Genomic DNA, 17,445 nt, shown 5'->3' on the forward strand with positions numbered 1-17,445 from the left:
CCTCTGTATAAAACATTAGCCCATTGTACATAATCTCATCAGAATAAAGTGAGTGTGTTACAACTAGAGGCAATTTAATGCTTGATTGGTTATATTCTAGAAGAAAGAGTATAACAACCTAAAAGAAATCTAATGCTTGATGTATTGTAGGTAACCTCGCTAGAATAAAATATACTGCAACCTAGAGAGAAGTGATCTATTGTAGGTAAGAATTTCTCTACAATAAAGTGTATTACAGCCTAGAAGCAATTTAACACTTGATCCATTATAGGTAACATTGCCAGAATAAAGATTGCTACAAACTAGAGGCAATTTAATGCCTGACACGAAATCACAAATGAGCTGGCAGTCCATTCCTTTAACAACTTAGTTATTTCACCTGTAATTCAAAAACAATGAAATTAAGAACCAACCATTCAAAAATTTCTTCTATAGTAACTCTGGAAGATAAATAAAATACATGGGGGTTTCTCTAGAAGAAAGAAGCAATCTGAATTGGCAAGACAAAATATGAGTTAATCACCAGTCAAACATAAGAACAGCTGCTGAAAGTTATCGATCTCTTCCTGTCCTAATTATAAAACTGTGTGGGTTCTAAAACAGACTCTGAAACACACAATTCTCTTCGAAGCATCTTAATGTCTTCACTGAAAAATTTTCAAATATAACCAAATTGGATGGATATCTTAAAAAGAATAAAAACCTAAAAATGTTGCTTAGAGTTTGATCATGTGTGTTTTAAGTATCCTTTGATAATCTTTTTTTTTTTAACAAAATACTACTTAATAATCAGGATGGTATATGTGTGTGTGTGTGTGTGTGTATGTAAAGTAAAATTTGTTAAATAATAGTTTCAAAGTAATACATCTCAGAGTTGAATTATGGAAAATGTATAATTCATCTAACTTGTGTGTGTGTGTGTGTGTGTGTGTGTGTAATCAAATGGTTAAGAAGTTCACTTTGCAGTCATATGGTCCTGGGTCCAATCCATTTGCATGGCATTTTGAGTAGATGCCACTTTTTCTAGTGTTGGGTAGACCCATACCTTGTAAATAAAATTGGAGTGACAGAAACTGGATAGAAGACCATTGTGTAGAGTGCAACTCTAATTTAAAAGGTATAGCCATGTCAGATTTTATGTCATGCTTTTTACACCTAATAATTATGTTGTGTGTGTGTGTGTGTGTGTGTGTGTGTGTGTGTGTGTAGAACTACCTTTTAGCCGCTATTGTTCCCAGGTCTATGCTGACTGGAAGTAGTAGCACCTGTCAGGGCTCCCACTACAGGTTAACTAGCATATATGATAATAATCCATCTGAGTGCAGGGATGCAGATATACCTTTGGTTAGTGACAGAAAGCACAGTAAAACCGATGGGAGTGAGGGAACCCCAGCTATGACAACAGATAAGAGAGGGACACTCTGATGTAAAATCGCATGACTACTGGTCATCTTGATTCAGCCTGTCACTAGATACTAACCACAGAGGCTCAGAGAGTGGTATGCGTGTTGTGCAAGTGTTTGTCACTATAATCCAGTGATGTACAGATGGTTCTTTATGGTGACCTCATTTGTCATTTCATCCACTGAAAGTCCAATGTCAATAGAAAGGTAGTGATGTGTGCAGGCCTAATCAGTTGGAAGCATACATATAAGTTACAGCTTTCATCTGTCACTTATGCTTTAAACAATACATATCTACAGCAGGACTGAATAGTCATCTGAGAGGTCATGGATGGGAAGCCAGAAATGCCATTGGCAATGAGAAAGCATAAAGAGATAACAATCATCAGTGAAGGTGGAGCAACCACCATATAAATATATCATCATCATTTTAGCATCCACTTTTCCATGCTTTCATGGGTCAGACAAAATTTCTCAAGAGAAAATTTTGTATGGTTGGATGACTTATTTGACATGAGAGGGAAAGAAGTCCATTACTGATGATTGAGAAGATATTAAGTAAAAGTGTGTTTACTGATTTTAAATCTGATAATGATGATTTTTATTAGCTATAAGTGTTCCCATGATCCTCTGTAGCCTGCTACAAAGAGCACAAACATTCTGCTGATGAGACTGATCAAAGTCTTGAAATTTTTATGGGTTAATAGATTTAGAAATGCTATTGTTCTAAACTAAACATTAAGGACTAATAAGGAAATATGAAAACTCTTAATAATAAAAAAAGATTAAAATTGAATAGAGTTGTGGCTCTAATATAACAGGTTTAAAAGAAAATCTGTTCATTATTTTTACTCTCACAGTTGTGTGTGTGTGTGTGTGTGTGTGTGTACATATATAATAGGAGCAGGCATGGCTGTGTGGTAAGAAGTTTGCTTCTCAGCTACATGGTTTTGGGTTCAGTCCCACTGCATGGCACCTTGGGCAAGTGTTTTCTACTATAGCCTTGAGCTGACCAAAGGTTTGTGAGTGGATATGGTATATGGAAACTGAAAGAAGCCCATCAGGTATATATATATATATATATATATATATATATATATATATATATATATATATACATATATATATATACATATCTCTCTCTCTCTCTCTCTCTCTCTCTCTCTCTCTCTCTCTCTATATATATATATATATATATATATATATATATATATATTAGCCTGCTAACCTAGCCAGCAGAGTGGTGTCATTTGAAGGTTAAAACAATGCAAAAACGCATTGTGACCAACGATGTGTAACAACATCTGGCAGCCTGGTTGGTCATGTGATATCTATCTATCTATATATGAATGTATGTGTGCATGGGCATGTGTAATACTCTCTCCTTGAATTGACATCATGTGATAGTTGTCATGCAAGCAGTGACTTTTGCTTCCAATCTTCCATGAAAATGTGTCTGGCCATGAAGAAATGTTACCTTACTTGGAAGCAAGTGAATGTTGGTGACAGGAAGGGCATCCAGCCATAGAAAGACTGCATCAGCAAATTCTGTCTGACCCATGCAAGCATGGGAAAGTGGGTGTTGAAATGATGATGACAATGATGATGATACATGTGCATACACACCAACACATATACATATATATCTTTCACTTGTTTCAGTCATTAAGTTGGAACAAGTAATAGTAACCATTCAAGAGAGTGCCGGAATACTGCCTTGAACATCTTTACTTCTTTTCTTATTCATAATAAATCCAGTACCTACTTTTTAAAAAGTCTGGTACTTAATTTAGCAATATATATTTATCACACTGCTAAATTACAGGACATAAGCAGACAGCAATAAACACATACAAACATAGACACAGGCACACATACCTATGTGGTCAAGCCACTCAAAGTCATAAATCTGAATGTTAGCGCATTTAATTTATAACTGAATCCAACAAGATCTTTGCATTTTGCCTGAAGAATCCTTGGTAGTAAACATCACAGTTTTAGGTTTGTTAGGAACAGCACAAGTAGTTCCAAACAAGCCTATGAGTAGCTAATCTATGTACTGGGACTCACAGTTAGGGATTAAATATATAAATTTTATTTTGAGAGAGAGAGAGAGAGAGAGAGATGTCTAAGTTAAGAATTAAATAAACAAGATCTCCAAAATTGTCTGAAAAGAGATTCTCTCTCCTCTGATGACATATTTCCCTGCCAAGGGGCAAATACCCCCCCCCCCTCCCTTCCCCAACACACACATGTATCAGACTCTTTAGTTCATGATGATTTTAGTTTACAAACACATATTGCAAAAGTCATGTGCAACAACTGAGCAATGAAATGTAAATTCAAAGATAAAGCTTTATAACATAAACATTAACATCCTGTCTGTTCTTTTCATAAAGCAAATTATAATTACTATAAATTGTGATAACTAGTTTTTACAAAAAATTTAAAGTGTTATGGTTTTTAAGTATTATTTTCATGTTAAATACATTAATCCATGTTAATTAAATTCAGTCTCTTATGAAAAATTTGCTTCCTTTGAAATTCTTTTCTAATTCATAACAAATGAATGGCACTGATAGCATTTCCTTTTCTCTGTGTAATCCATTCAATAAATGATGGTCTTTTTTTAACCTCATATTAAACCAATATCACTACATAATGAGAAAAGTTCCTAAAATTATTTTAAAATTAACACAGCATTTATTATATGTGATCTATTTATAGCCAGTTGGCCATCTGACTTGATTTTGGTGATTATTAAACAAAAGATGACAAACTGAACATTTAAGTATGAGACGGATGAAATTCTTTGAAATTTAGACAACCCTGGTTTTGCGGGGAGAAAAGCGATAATTGTAGTGTTAATAGGTTTTCTAGAATTATATTCTAAGTAAATGATGTATTATCAGACTCAGTAATTTGTAAGTTTATTATTTAATTTAAAATTACTTCAAGCTATAGCTAGGTTCATTTTGGATAGAATGTGATTTTTTTTTGCTTTTACACAATATTTTAAGATTGATGTTTAAAGCAAAAATGTTAGACAAGAGTCCTTGTTGTTGATGTGTGAGTTAGTGTTTGATGTCACTGTTATCTGTGATGTGCTTTGGTCACTGCTAATGCTCTTGACACTGTTAATTATTTTTACCTACTCGTATTCTCTTTGTTTCAAGATATAGAGTAAATGCAAATAGCAAGACAGATTTCTATTTCTATTTTCTACATCAGGTCTTGTTTTAGTTTGCTTTGCATTTTAACGTTTCTGCTGCCATTGCACCCTCTCCTATCTCCTATAGCCACCAATATAAAAGTACATGACTTAGGTCACTAAGTACTCTCTATACACTTACACACTTGTTCCTTTTACATACCAATTGTGGCCTTTCTGCCATCATAGTACTCTCGCTTTAGCAGAGATGGCATTGGTTTGTGAGCCCCTTTAGAATAGTCCTTTTAAGGACTTAACTCTCTAGGATTGTTGCCACAAGAAAACACACCTAGTGCAATCTGTAAAGCTGTTGGCAATAGGAAAGGTATTCATCCATAGAAACTAAACCAAATGGTACATTTGACCACTAATCTATGAGAGCAATGACTCCCAATCAGAAATGACTTGAACTGTGATGGCCCATCTAACCTATGCTAGCATGGGAAATGGACATAAATTGATGATGATGAGACAAAAGAAAGATTTCTACAGAATGAAATGAAAGATTGACTGTAATATAATTGATTACTTTGAACAAATTGGATAGGGGCACTGCTAACCAAAAGAAATAAAAGTCTTTTCAAGGTTTTATAATTATAACATGTCAAATATTTTAATTTTAGATTTCAGTATCAATGAAAAATCGAATAAGAAATATAGGCCAGTTCCCCACCATTTACATCTACAACTTTACTGTAATTAAGTTAATACTAATAATAATGAACATTGAAATAATTAAAAATATTGCAAAATTCAAAATGGAAATGAAAAAAAGTCCATATTTTTCCTTCCATTTTCTTTCTTTCTCTCATTTTTTTTTCCAATTAAAAAATATATTTAGACATTCAACTCCATTATTTAATAGCAGTAGTTTAAATATGAAAAGTTATTTTTAGACCAAAGTATGAGACCATGACAAGAATTAAAAGATCAATGTTTTACTGGCCGTTTTACCCCATTTGAAATCATTCCCCTCTACTCTTTCTAATGTGTTTATTGTCTCATGACAGTTATGCATAATAAAACAAATTCAGTTAAGTTTAATTTTCTCTGATCCTCATTTAGCATAAATCTATTTTTAGAAACTAATAACTTTTATCTTTATAATTTGCTCTCTCTTTCACCACTTAAAACTATATGCTTCATTGCACACTATTTCCCCACCTTCAGCACATGGACATCAGATTAAACTGTTCTTTCTGTGTAAGTACAGAAGGGAAAAAAGAAAATTCCATTTAAACCAAGATTAATAATGTGCATCTAAAGCCAAGCATTAAAAAAACATGTAAAAAGTGTCAATTAGTGACCAGGTTTGGCTGTTGGCCAATGGAAAGGAATCCAACACATAACCACCACCACCACCACCACCACCACCACCACCACCACCACTGCATCTGGTTGTCATTAAGTATTTATTGCTGCTTCCCCCTGGACATAACATTACTTCTGAGATTATGCTTCAGTGTGGTGGCAATCTGTTGTTGATTATCTTTTTGAAAATAAATACTATCAATTAGCACAGAGAGAGAGAGAGGCTGTTAACATTAATTGATTCATCAATGTTTGTTTTATACTAATGGAGCTTTAATATTTATGTATTTTATATTGCATTTTGTGAACAATAGTATCATTGGTCAAGTTTATGAGGGGCCAATCATTGGTTCATGACATTTTCAATAGCAAGAGTGACAAGGAAGTTATCTGAGCAACTTGTGCAGAATAAATACCACAATATTATTTTTTGTTTGAAAGCAGCAGTTTATCAGATTTCTCACCAATGTCCACACCCTTTGCTGCTGTATATTGTTTAAATATATACATATTCATGCACACACACACAGCACATTCACATATACAGTAGGATTCCATACAGTTTACAAGTTGCTCAGATAACTTCCTTGTCACTCTTGCTATTGAAAATGTCATGAATCAGTGATTGGCCTCTCATAAACTTAACCAACGATACTATTGCTCACAAAAAATGCAATATAAAATACATAAATATTAAAGCACCGTTAGTATAAAACAAACAATGATGAATCAATTCTATATAGTTTACATATATAACATTCCACTCTCATATTAGTTGGACAGTAAGAGGCTATTGTAGAAGACACATGCCCATAGTGTAATACAGTGAGATTGAATATGGAACAACAATAAAGTGAATTTGGTAGATAAAATCTGCCTGAAGTTATGTATGTGTCCATCCATGCCTGTTTTTATGTTTAACACTGGTCAAAAAAAGGAAATGCTGATGTTATTTATGCTGTGTCCCTTTACATCTTATAAACTAGTGGATTGATAAAATAAGTACTGGGCTATAGGCATGGCTGTGAGGTTAAAAGTTTGCTCCCAAACCACATGGTTTCAAGTTCAGTCACACTGTATGACACCTTGGGTAGGTGTCTTCTACTACGGCCCCAGGACAATCAAAGCTTTGTGAGTGGATTCAGTAGATGAAAACTGAAAGATGCCCATCATATATATATATATATATATATATATATATATATATATATATATATATATATAGGAAAATGAAAAATAATAATAAGACAGAATGCTAAACTGGACGCGTATTTTAATAAAGATTTCTAACCGGCTTTCATTGCAGAGCAAATTTTCAAGAAGAGGGAAAATGAAAATGTTTTTTACAAAGAAGTACAAAATGAATAAAATAATATATAAAAAAATAAATATACCAATACATTATATTGTCTTTGAGCTTTTGAAGTTCAATGGTAATTCATGTATATAATGGTTGGAAAAATAAGGATGCATGAGAATTGAGAGTTGTGTTAGGTTTAGAAAAAGGGTTAAAAGTTTGTGTTAAGCAGGAAGTATGGTGTCAAAACAGGAAGTGTGTGTAAGAGGAGACACATGTTTTTAGTTGGAGTTATGAACTCTTTTTCAACAGGAAGAAAGATGTAAAATCAAAGAAACAAGATAAATTCACAGTATGCTTGAGAGAGAGAGAAAGAGAGAGAGGTGGGGAATTAATGCAGTTAATCATTTTAATAGTTTGAAGTAAGTAATTAGAATATATAAAGAGGCAAATCAAATAAGATATTGGTGTATTGATTTTTCAGACAATTGAACAGAAATAGTAAATTACAATTATGCTCAGAAGATACAGTTTCATTAAATTTATCCACATAGTGATTATGGGCAACAAGATTTTCTAAAACAACAACCTATGTATCAACATGAATTTCCTCTTGTAGGAAAGGAAATAATATAAATGGCTAAAGATGTACATTTGATAAAAAAAAGACTGGGAGCAAGGGATAACAAAAAAAATGGGGGAGGGGGGGGGGGCAAAAAAAAACATTTGAAGAAATTGTTTTTTTTCTGCCCTGAGGAAGAAGGGCAGCAACAAATAGAATACGTATGCTCTGCAAAACATGAACAGGGAGTGTATTCCATATGGTTGTGGTTTTGGTGAAGAAGGATTAGAAAAAGCATTTAGAGAAGGTCTCTGGTCTGAGAATAACTTATACATATCCAGGTAAGAGGTGAGTGACAAGGAAGACAGAATCTATGCAAGCACAGAAATTAGCTTTTGGAATGAAGTTAGAACTCTCTGGACAGCAGAGATTGATTGAAGACAGGGATTAAGAAATTTGTATCATGGAGAGGAATAGGATATATGATCTGCATTTGAGTAAGAGATGTTGAGTGCGATCTAAGTTGGAACAAAATCCATGGATAATTGGCGAAGAGGAGGGAGATTGTCCAAAGGGTTTATTTATTTATTTATTTTCATTTTGGGGACAAGTAGACGGTGAAAGTGTATTAATTTCTTCCTCTGTTTCCCTGCTACAAGTCTCAGAGGTTATTCAAAAAGAAATGGTGAAGGGCTCTGTATTCCATACCATGACTCAGAACAAAAAAAAACAACAAAAAAACCCCACAACAGAATAAGAAGGGGATAATTAAAAGAAAAAGATAGGTATATCAAAGTGTCAAAAGAAACATGGGATGTTTCAAGAAGCAGATGAGATTGTAGGAGTAGTAATTGTAGAAGAGACATAGGAAAAGTCCTAGATGTCAGTGGAGTAGTGGTTAGGGTAGATTGGTAAGTGAAGGTTGCTTATCTGTCAATGGGTCTTTATTTTGGATGTGGAAGGTAATAGTGGAAAGTGGTGGTGTTGGTGATGATGAAGAAATTGTATTTTTAATACTAAATTACAATGAAATAGAATAAATTATAAATATAATTTCACTGTATTTAAGAGCCCAGGGATTCATTTATCTCAATCATATCATTTTCTTGTATGAATGATTCTAACTTTATTTTATCTCTTTCAGGGAATTTATGAAAAATATATACAGCAAATAAGATGCAACAAATTTGATTAAATCCCGAAACACATATGGCTGCCTCAAAGCATTTGATGTTCTGTATGGTGATAACCTTACTGCAAATTATTGAATGGAAATAGCATTCATAGCTGTTAATAAATGTGTAATTGAATGCAGCCACAAATACTAATTAAAGACTACAGACACTTATCCTTGCAATATCTGTAGATATTCCAGCATAATATTTCAATAGGTTAGCAGAGCACTCTTTACTGAATATTAAAACAAGATAGATTAAAAAAAAAAACCCATGTAGATATCATGCATAAATGTGAGATATAAGAGAGAAAGATAAATAAAATTAGAGGCAGAGATTTCAAAAATGATAGTGAAAATATTTTTTGTTTTGGTAGGGAAGAATGAAATTAGTGAAGTGTGGAAAGCAAAAGCTATTGTAGTAACAGAAGAGATAATATGTAAAAATTGTTGGTTAGAGTTTGCATTTCTTTAGATACTGTCTAGTTATCAAGGAGTTTGAACAGTGTCATAACAGTAGTCTATAGTTAGGTGTATCTATATTTTGTAAAGAAAGTATGTTCAGTGATGAAGTTCTTTATCTCTAAAGAGTGAAGAATTGTTCTCTATATGAAATGATGTTATTTTCGTTGTACTATTTTCTGTACTGAGTAGTGAATAAATGTCAACATATTTCCTATGTTTATACAATTATAAGTTTTCAGACTATTAAGTTCATCATTAGGGACGACATATCTAATATTCACATCTACTACTACTATAACAAAAACATATCAATCCTTTGAACTCCACTGTTGCTCTTCTAATATAATGTAGTTCTATCATGCATGGCATAAAAAGTTCTCTCACAGTTGGAGGCACATCATTCCACCTGGTTTAATATCACCATCTAACACATGGTTGCCTTTACTGGAGATCCAGCCTAATTCTAGAAAAAAAAGGGAAACCCTCTGGACAATTTTTCCTCCTCTAGTTATTCCATGGATTTTGTTTCAACTCAAATCTCACTTATTTCTTTGTTACATGCAAACTCACATCCTATTACTCTCCTAGGCACAGATCTTTCAACTCCATCACTGCTGTCCTGACAAGAATTTCTATTAGATTCCATTCTCCCCGCCATTCAACTGGTTATCAACAATAATAGCTTCTAGCCACTCTGACCCAAAGCCTCCCTCCCACAATCCCCAAAATACATCTGTTCTTTCTATTGCTCTCCTAACTCCTTAAACTACCAGCTTCTCTTCAACTATGTCTCCTCAGTTGAGGTCATATATCTCAATCCCTCACCAAAGCCAGTGACTTCAGTGTTCATTAGTGGCTCTCTCACTTAATTCACATTGATGTGAAGAAGCAGATAAGAAGATTCGCCAAAGTTATTTGGATGCATTTAGTAAGTGACAGAACTGAATGGGAAAATAAAACATTACAAATCTTTTAAGATTCCAAAGGAGAGATTAGAAAACATTCCCTGAATTTATTTCACATGAGAGATGCCATAAAAGGAAACAGATGATACAGAAGAAAACACTTACTTCAGCATTATAAAATTTTGTCTTAACATCAAGGGGTTTCAAGACCTGTAAAAAAAAAACATTTAGAGAGTCAAAGCTAAAATCAATACCTCAATCACATGGATGATATTAAAAAAAAGTAAATAAAAATTGAAGAGAAGTAGAGGTTAAAATATTTTCATATTTATTTTTAATTCTATTGAAAAAATAATATCATCCTGGAGGAGCTTTCTACTTTCACTATAGTTGGTAATGTCTTAAGAAAAGGTAGAAATCTCATGACTTATTTTTCTTCCTAAAATTCTGATGAATCTTATTTCTTTTTTGACATTTAAATGTCTTTGATTCGTATTTCTTCAAATCTACCTTGTCACACAAACAACACAGAAACTCCACTCATTGAAGCAGCCCAGCATGAATTCTGCCTGAGTGACTAAGATATCTACTAACACAATAATAAATTAATAATAATAAAACAATAACAAAAACAATGCACTGTTTAATGAAAAAAACTGATAAGATAGTGGAAAAAGTACTCTATTATTAAGATATTTTCTGAATGAATTGGAACCTTAGTTTTGAAACTAAGTATTTTATTGTTTTTATATGGGATGTGTTCAAAGTTATGTTAGCACCTTAAAATTTATAAAAGATTTTATCAGAAGATTTTACCAAATTCTTAAACTGCCTATTTTTCATTTTGTTTTCTCTATATCAGTGGTAAAAGTCTATAAAAAAGAATCTGATTTTTCCAAAATAATAAATGATGTTCTTCACATAAGGCCCCACTGCACAAAACTGATTTGTATTGTTCACCATTTTCACTTACTGACATAGCATTACATTGAAGGTAACTGCCTAGCAACTCATTTAATAAACACAGGTAATATTATATCAGATGGTTGCATACAAGCCATTGTGCTAATATACTTTAACATTTAAGACTGCAAAAAGTATGTAAACAATTTGATATTGTCACATGAAAGGGAATAGACTTTCCATAATCATAACACATATCTGAGTACTTTTGCTTATCACTTGACATCTCAGATTTCAATTTCATTTAATAGACTGTATCTAACACACAAAAAAATGTGCTTTCTTTTACTTGACAATATTGGCAATTGTTTGCCAGTGTTTTTCATAAAGAGTTAATAAACTATATCAAATTCCACTGTGTTGTTTGTATGAAATGTCTTCATAATAACAATGTTTGACAATATCAAATGGTTTTACCTACATTTTCATCATAAACTGGAGATCTATATTTATACGATTGCCCTATTTATTACACGAGATGTCTTAAAAACAATGAGTGCTTACAAGAATATGAAAAACATGTGATATTTTTATGACCTAGCTAATCAGAAAAGATTAGCTTTACTTATAAAAACTCACCTGAAATTTGAAGAACTTGCGGAAAGCCATTTTATCACCAGATTCCGTGACATAACTAACTGCACACACCAGACTGTAACCAAAAATAGATAATGTTGTTTTGAGTGTGAAATGAATATTATTTATTAACAAAACATTTATAAGATACAAATATGAAGAAACTAAAACTCCAAGATAAAATGAAGACCAAATTTCCCATTCATTTCATGAGACATCATTTCACAGTTGGTACACTTTATAAGAAGGACTATGTTAATTTTAAATACATTTGTATTTTGCTAATGTGTTTGGCTTTATTTCTTGTTGAACATTTTTTCTCTACATTAGAAGCATGCTATCTCTATGGAATATGATGGGTAGATTGCTGATCCTAAGTCATGGGCTCACATTCTGCTTGATTACTCAGTTTATTTCAATCTATATACCTGCTAATACACTCCATTCCATGGCAGGGTGACTAATATTAGGAAAGCATCCACATGTTAATACCAGCCTCAGTAAGTCATACAAGTATTTGAATATAAATAGTTCAGAAATTTAGTAAATCAGGTATAACAATAATATTTAAAAATGAGTTTATAAAGTACTTTGTTAATTAGGAATTTTGTAGTAAGAAGAAGCAGGTGTAAAAGAGACTATATTTTATAGCCCTCATATGTATTTTTCAATAAGGACTTGACAGCCATAAAGTGCAGGCATTATGCATCCCAGGAAAGGCAGAAAGAAAAAAAAAGAATAAAAAAGAGCACCTATGTTTTGACTTTATGAGATCTAACTACAGTTAAAGAAAAATCCCCAAGAAATAATTATTTTAGGAATATAGCATAAATAATCCAACGACCCAATAAGCTAGTAATAATAAAAAAAGAAAAAGCTAAAATTAAAAAAAGTAAAAAAAAACAATAACCCAACAACACAAGACAAGAAAAAATGAAAAGAAAAAAGTAATATAATAAAAGGAGAAAATATAAAAGAGCAAGTATTTTTTTGTGTCTGGCAACTACTGTCTCAGAAGAATCTGAGAATGAGTTATTAATAATACATGGAAAAAATATATTAATGTTTATTATTATTAATGTTAATCATCGTCATTGTCATCACCATTATTATTATAGTAAATTAAGAAAATATTGTGTTGTTGTTTAGTTGTATGTCAGCCCTGATGAAGCAGACTTGTGTCATGTAGGTAGTTGGTCAAGCAACAAAATGTGATCCAGAAACTCAATGTTCCAGATAAGCCGTGAATAGTATGGGTTTAATTAAGGCCCATACTGTATATTAACATAACAACAGTTAATAGTATAGGGTATAGCATTACAGTCTAGATATGTTGCACTCTCTCCACTGCCTGCTCTATATCTCCTGCTGTTGTTTAACCATATTAGGTCATCTCTAATTAAGCAGGCTTAAGATCAAAAATGTTCTGGCTGAGACTGTCCATCCACACTGCCCAATGTGGATGGTTAGTCTTTTTTTTAAGACAGCAGATTGCACATTAACAGAGTTTTGGCTGCTATTTCTAACAGGTTGAGTAACCATGTAAAATTATTTCTGTTGGCCAAATATGGTGCCTATGCATATGTGTATCCATTTACTTTCTTTAGAATATCCTGAACATGTGCTCTTACATGTTGTACAAGTATTTGTATGTAATTCCTAGTATTTTTGTATTTTTGTCTTGTGGGTGTTGAGTGTGATGGTTGGTTGTATATAATGTTCTCTAGTGTTGCAAGCAAGAAAGGAAATGATAGGTTTGGCAAGTCTGTTGTTTTGAAGTTCAGTTTCTAGGTGATTGACATAGAATTAGAGTAGTTTGGAGTAGTTTTGCGTTTTTCTGAACAATGGTCTAAGGATGATACTGTAATTTTATCTGCTTTTGAGGATGTGTGGATGTTTTGAGCAGGTCATGTGGGTCAAAGGTTAAAAAGAAAATGAGTGAAAGAACAAATCATTGTGGTACTCCACTCAAAGAATAAAAAATTCTAGTTGTTTTGTTGTACTTTCAAAACAATGTATCAATCACCATCTGGTGCAGTTTGCTCATGACTACAGTACTGTATTTTGGTAAACTTTGACTTCCATTCTAATAAATCACCTCACACCATGTCAGTATTTTATCTACATAAGTTAACAGGTGGACCAATGACTGATGAGGTGTGATGATTTAGATCAGTGGTTCTCAATCCAGAGTTCACATGACCCTTGGGGGTCCGTATAAGGTTTTGTTATTAAAGTTTATGTGCAATAAATTGGTTACATTTCTACAATGTACAAAATATTTTAACAATTTAAAAAAATATAATTCCTAATAATATTTAATTATAAAAATATAATAGGATTTTTTAAAACATTGAATGGGTATGAAGGTCCAGTAGAGTAAAATAGGAATCAAATGGGTCCATAGGTAAAAAAATGGTCGAGAAACACCAATCTGTATCTAGTAGGTTTGGTGATTTGTTGCAAAATGGACAATGAGGAATTTGGAAGAGCTGTAAGTCTGTGTGAAATTTGTTTCAAATAGGGAAAAAAAATTTATGAAGGACTTTTCTAATGTTGCAGTTAGCATATGAAGGGGACAATTGAACTGTGTACAATGTCACAAGTGATAACAGAATTTCTAATTGGGAAGAACATCTACTGAAAACAATCCCAAATTCGGACAACTTGTGAAGAAAACAGGTGGTGATCAAATTGTGAAGGTGTTTACTATGATCTGTAAAAATTATCATCTGACTATCCATGATATTTCTGAAAAAAGTACATGTTTGTATAATTTTATGCTACAAGATTTTAGAAGAAAATTTAGAGATGCATCATATAACTATAAAAGTCTGCTGAGAGGTGAACAAAAAGAGAATTCAGCCAGTCAGAAGTTGATTGATCATTAGAATGCTGATGAAAACATTCTGAATGTGATATAACTGGTGATGAATCAAGGGGTGATGACTACAGTGTTGAACAGAAAGTTGGTTGATGAAGTGAGGAGTTGGATAATAAGACAAATAAAATATAAAAAAGAGGGCACTGAGTTGCTCAAATGAGAAAGTGATGTTGATCATCATTTTTGATCAGAGGGGTGTAATTCACATGAGTTTGTTCCATAAGGTCAAATGAACAGTAATGAGTTTTATTAGGCTGTCCTGAGACATTTGAAAGAAGCAGTGTAAAAGAGAGGCCTAAAGCATGGGCAGACAAACCTTGAATGCTGCAGCACTACAATACAACTCATGCACCACTCCTTGTTTGTGACATTTTGGTAAAGTACAAGACAACTCTCAGTTCACTCCCAGTTGCCCTACACTCTGGATTTGGTCTCTGTGAACCTTTTTGTTTCATGAGTTTGAATTTTTTCCCCAAATGGTTACTAATTTCAAACAATAGAAGAGATCAAAGAAAATTTACTATTAGAACTGTGCACTACCGATGGAAAAACAATTTGGGCGGTATTCCAAAACTGGAAAAATAGTGGGAGAGCTGTACCAACGGGCAATGACCTATTTTGGACAAGACAAATCTGATTAAATTGCAATTAAAGCAATAATGTTATTTTTTTAAAAGTCTGGTTTTGTTTTGGACAGATCTTGTATACTACATAGTCTTGGCAAGCTGAGAGACAGTTTGCTAGTCAGCACTTTCTTTTGTTTCTTAAGGAGGTGTTAAGTATTTTGTTTATAAGTAGTTAACGGGGAATGGAGCCAAAAGCTTTGCTGATGTTAACAGTAATTAGGATAGTCTAGCTGGGTGGGTTTTTTTTCTTTTTGTGGTTGTTCAAACCATTAGTATTTTTGTGTAAGGTTTAGGAATGGTGAGGTAGTTGGAGTGTCTGAATCCATATTGTGTGTTAGAGGCAGAAATATGTGGGCTGGTGATGTCCAGAATTTTTTAGGACATGCATATGTGGGTGATAGATCTGTGTGACAATATTTTGATTGATTTTTTTTATTGAACTTTAAAATTGTTTTGAGTTGCCCATTTCCAGATTTTGGGTATTTGGCTGTATTGATATGAATAGTTGAAAGTGTTTCTAAGTGCAATATTTCCTTTGGTTGTATGCTAGTGATTTTGTCAGTGATGTTTTTAAGATTTTGGATTTCCCTTTCACTTTTCTGGTATCTGATAGAAGGAAGAGGCCAAAACTATGACGTAGGTAGAAGACATATATCTTAAGTTTCTATTTTCTATATGCATTCTTCTGGTAGCTGATTTTGGAAAAGTGCTTGTTTACTTGAAGTTGTTATTGTGACATGTGATGCGATGAGGCCTTTGTGGATGTTGATGCCACTAATTACTTTGTGCAATTTTTAATGCTTGTTTTGTGGTTTACATTGGATGCAAATGTTTGCCAGTTTGCTTTTCTTTGTCTAGTTGCTTGATGCTCAATTTTATTTCTGTAATGCATCATTGTTGGTGTATTATGTTTGAGGTTGTCCCAAGTTTTTTCAGGTTAACTTTTCAGGTTGTATTTTTTTAATGCTGCCTCAAATGACATGCTTTTGAAAACGCCTACAATTACTCTGTTGAATACATGTAGTGCAGTGTCTATTATGTCGGAGAATTTAGTGTTGAGTTATGCAAGTCTTAATCCGGTTTTTCAATGAAAAGTGATTCTACTGTCCTTTTTGTTAATAAAAGTATTAGTTTTGTTCACTGATGAGCATGTTTTAATGATAGATGTGTAGCAAGAGGAGATTCGATGGGATATTTAGCAGTCTATTTTTGATGGTAAGGCATGTGAAGCAGAAAGGGATCCATGGTGAGGTGTTATTGTAGTTGGATTAATTAGTGGAGTGTGTCAGTGTGGATTGTTTAGGATATGTAATGCTCTTGTGCAATAACTCGTGTTATCTGCATTGATGCTGTGCCCCATGATGTTTGGGAGTGTTTAAGGGTGTTGTGGTTGAGGTATGTAACTTTGTAGGATGTTAGCTGAGGCTGGGTGGTATGTATATACTCTTTACTCTTTTACTTGTTTCAGTCATTTGACTGCGGCCATGCTGGAGCACCACCTTTAGTTGAGCGCAAATCGACCCCAGGACTTATTCTTTGTAAGCCTAGTACTTATTCTACCAGTCTCTTTTGCTGAACCGCTAAGTTACGGGGACGTAAACACACCAGCATCGGTTGTCAAGTGATGTTGGGAGGACAAACACAGACACACAAACACACACACATACATATACATATATATATATATATATATATATATATATCTCACCTAAATTACATCTTTAAAAAATAGGATGCACTTGATCATGTAACCCTGGATACTCTTACTAATATGGGATGGCCATGATTGGAATGTAATTAATCAGATCTAACCAGAAGATAAACAACAAACACAATAACTGCACCAATAGCAAGCATATATTCAGGTATACAAAATCCATTCTGTATATTCTTTCGTCTTGAAAGCTCCTTCCACTTAGCGACTTCACTGGTGCTAGTGGCATGAAAAAAAAAAAAAAAAGCATCCAGTACACACTGTAAAGTGGTTGGCATTAGGAGGGGCCAAGTTGGAAAACAGACATTAATTGATTATAATGATGATATCCTAATATGGAAAAAACAGATGGAA

General features: G+C 33.1%; 1 protein-coding gene across 6 annotated transcripts in view; it reads right to left on the reverse strand.

The window, feature by feature from the left end:
• Positions 1-17,445, reverse strand: part of LOC106879192 (trafficking protein particle complex subunit 13) — a 274,417-nt gene that overhangs the window by 14,150 nt on the left and 242,822 nt on the right. For all 6 annotated transcript variants that reach the window (XM_014928647.3, XM_089356112.1, XM_089356113.1 and 3 more), the window contains 2 exons: positions 11,871-11,943; positions 10,494-10,538 (listed from right to left, as the gene is read on the reverse strand). In XM_014928647.3, coding sequence (XP_014784133.1) covers positions 10,494-10,538; positions 11,871-11,943 — 118 coding nt within the window. The remainder of the gene's footprint in view (positions 1-10,493; positions 10,539-11,870; positions 11,944-17,445) is intronic.

This window comes from Octopus bimaculoides, chromosome 8 (genome assembly GCF_046866305.1).
Source record: "Octopus bimaculoides isolate indiv1 chromosome 8, ASM4686630v1, whole genome shotgun sequence".
NCBI classification, from domain to species: domain Eukaryota; kingdom Metazoa; phylum Mollusca; class Cephalopoda; order Octopoda; family Octopodidae; genus Octopus; species Octopus bimaculoides.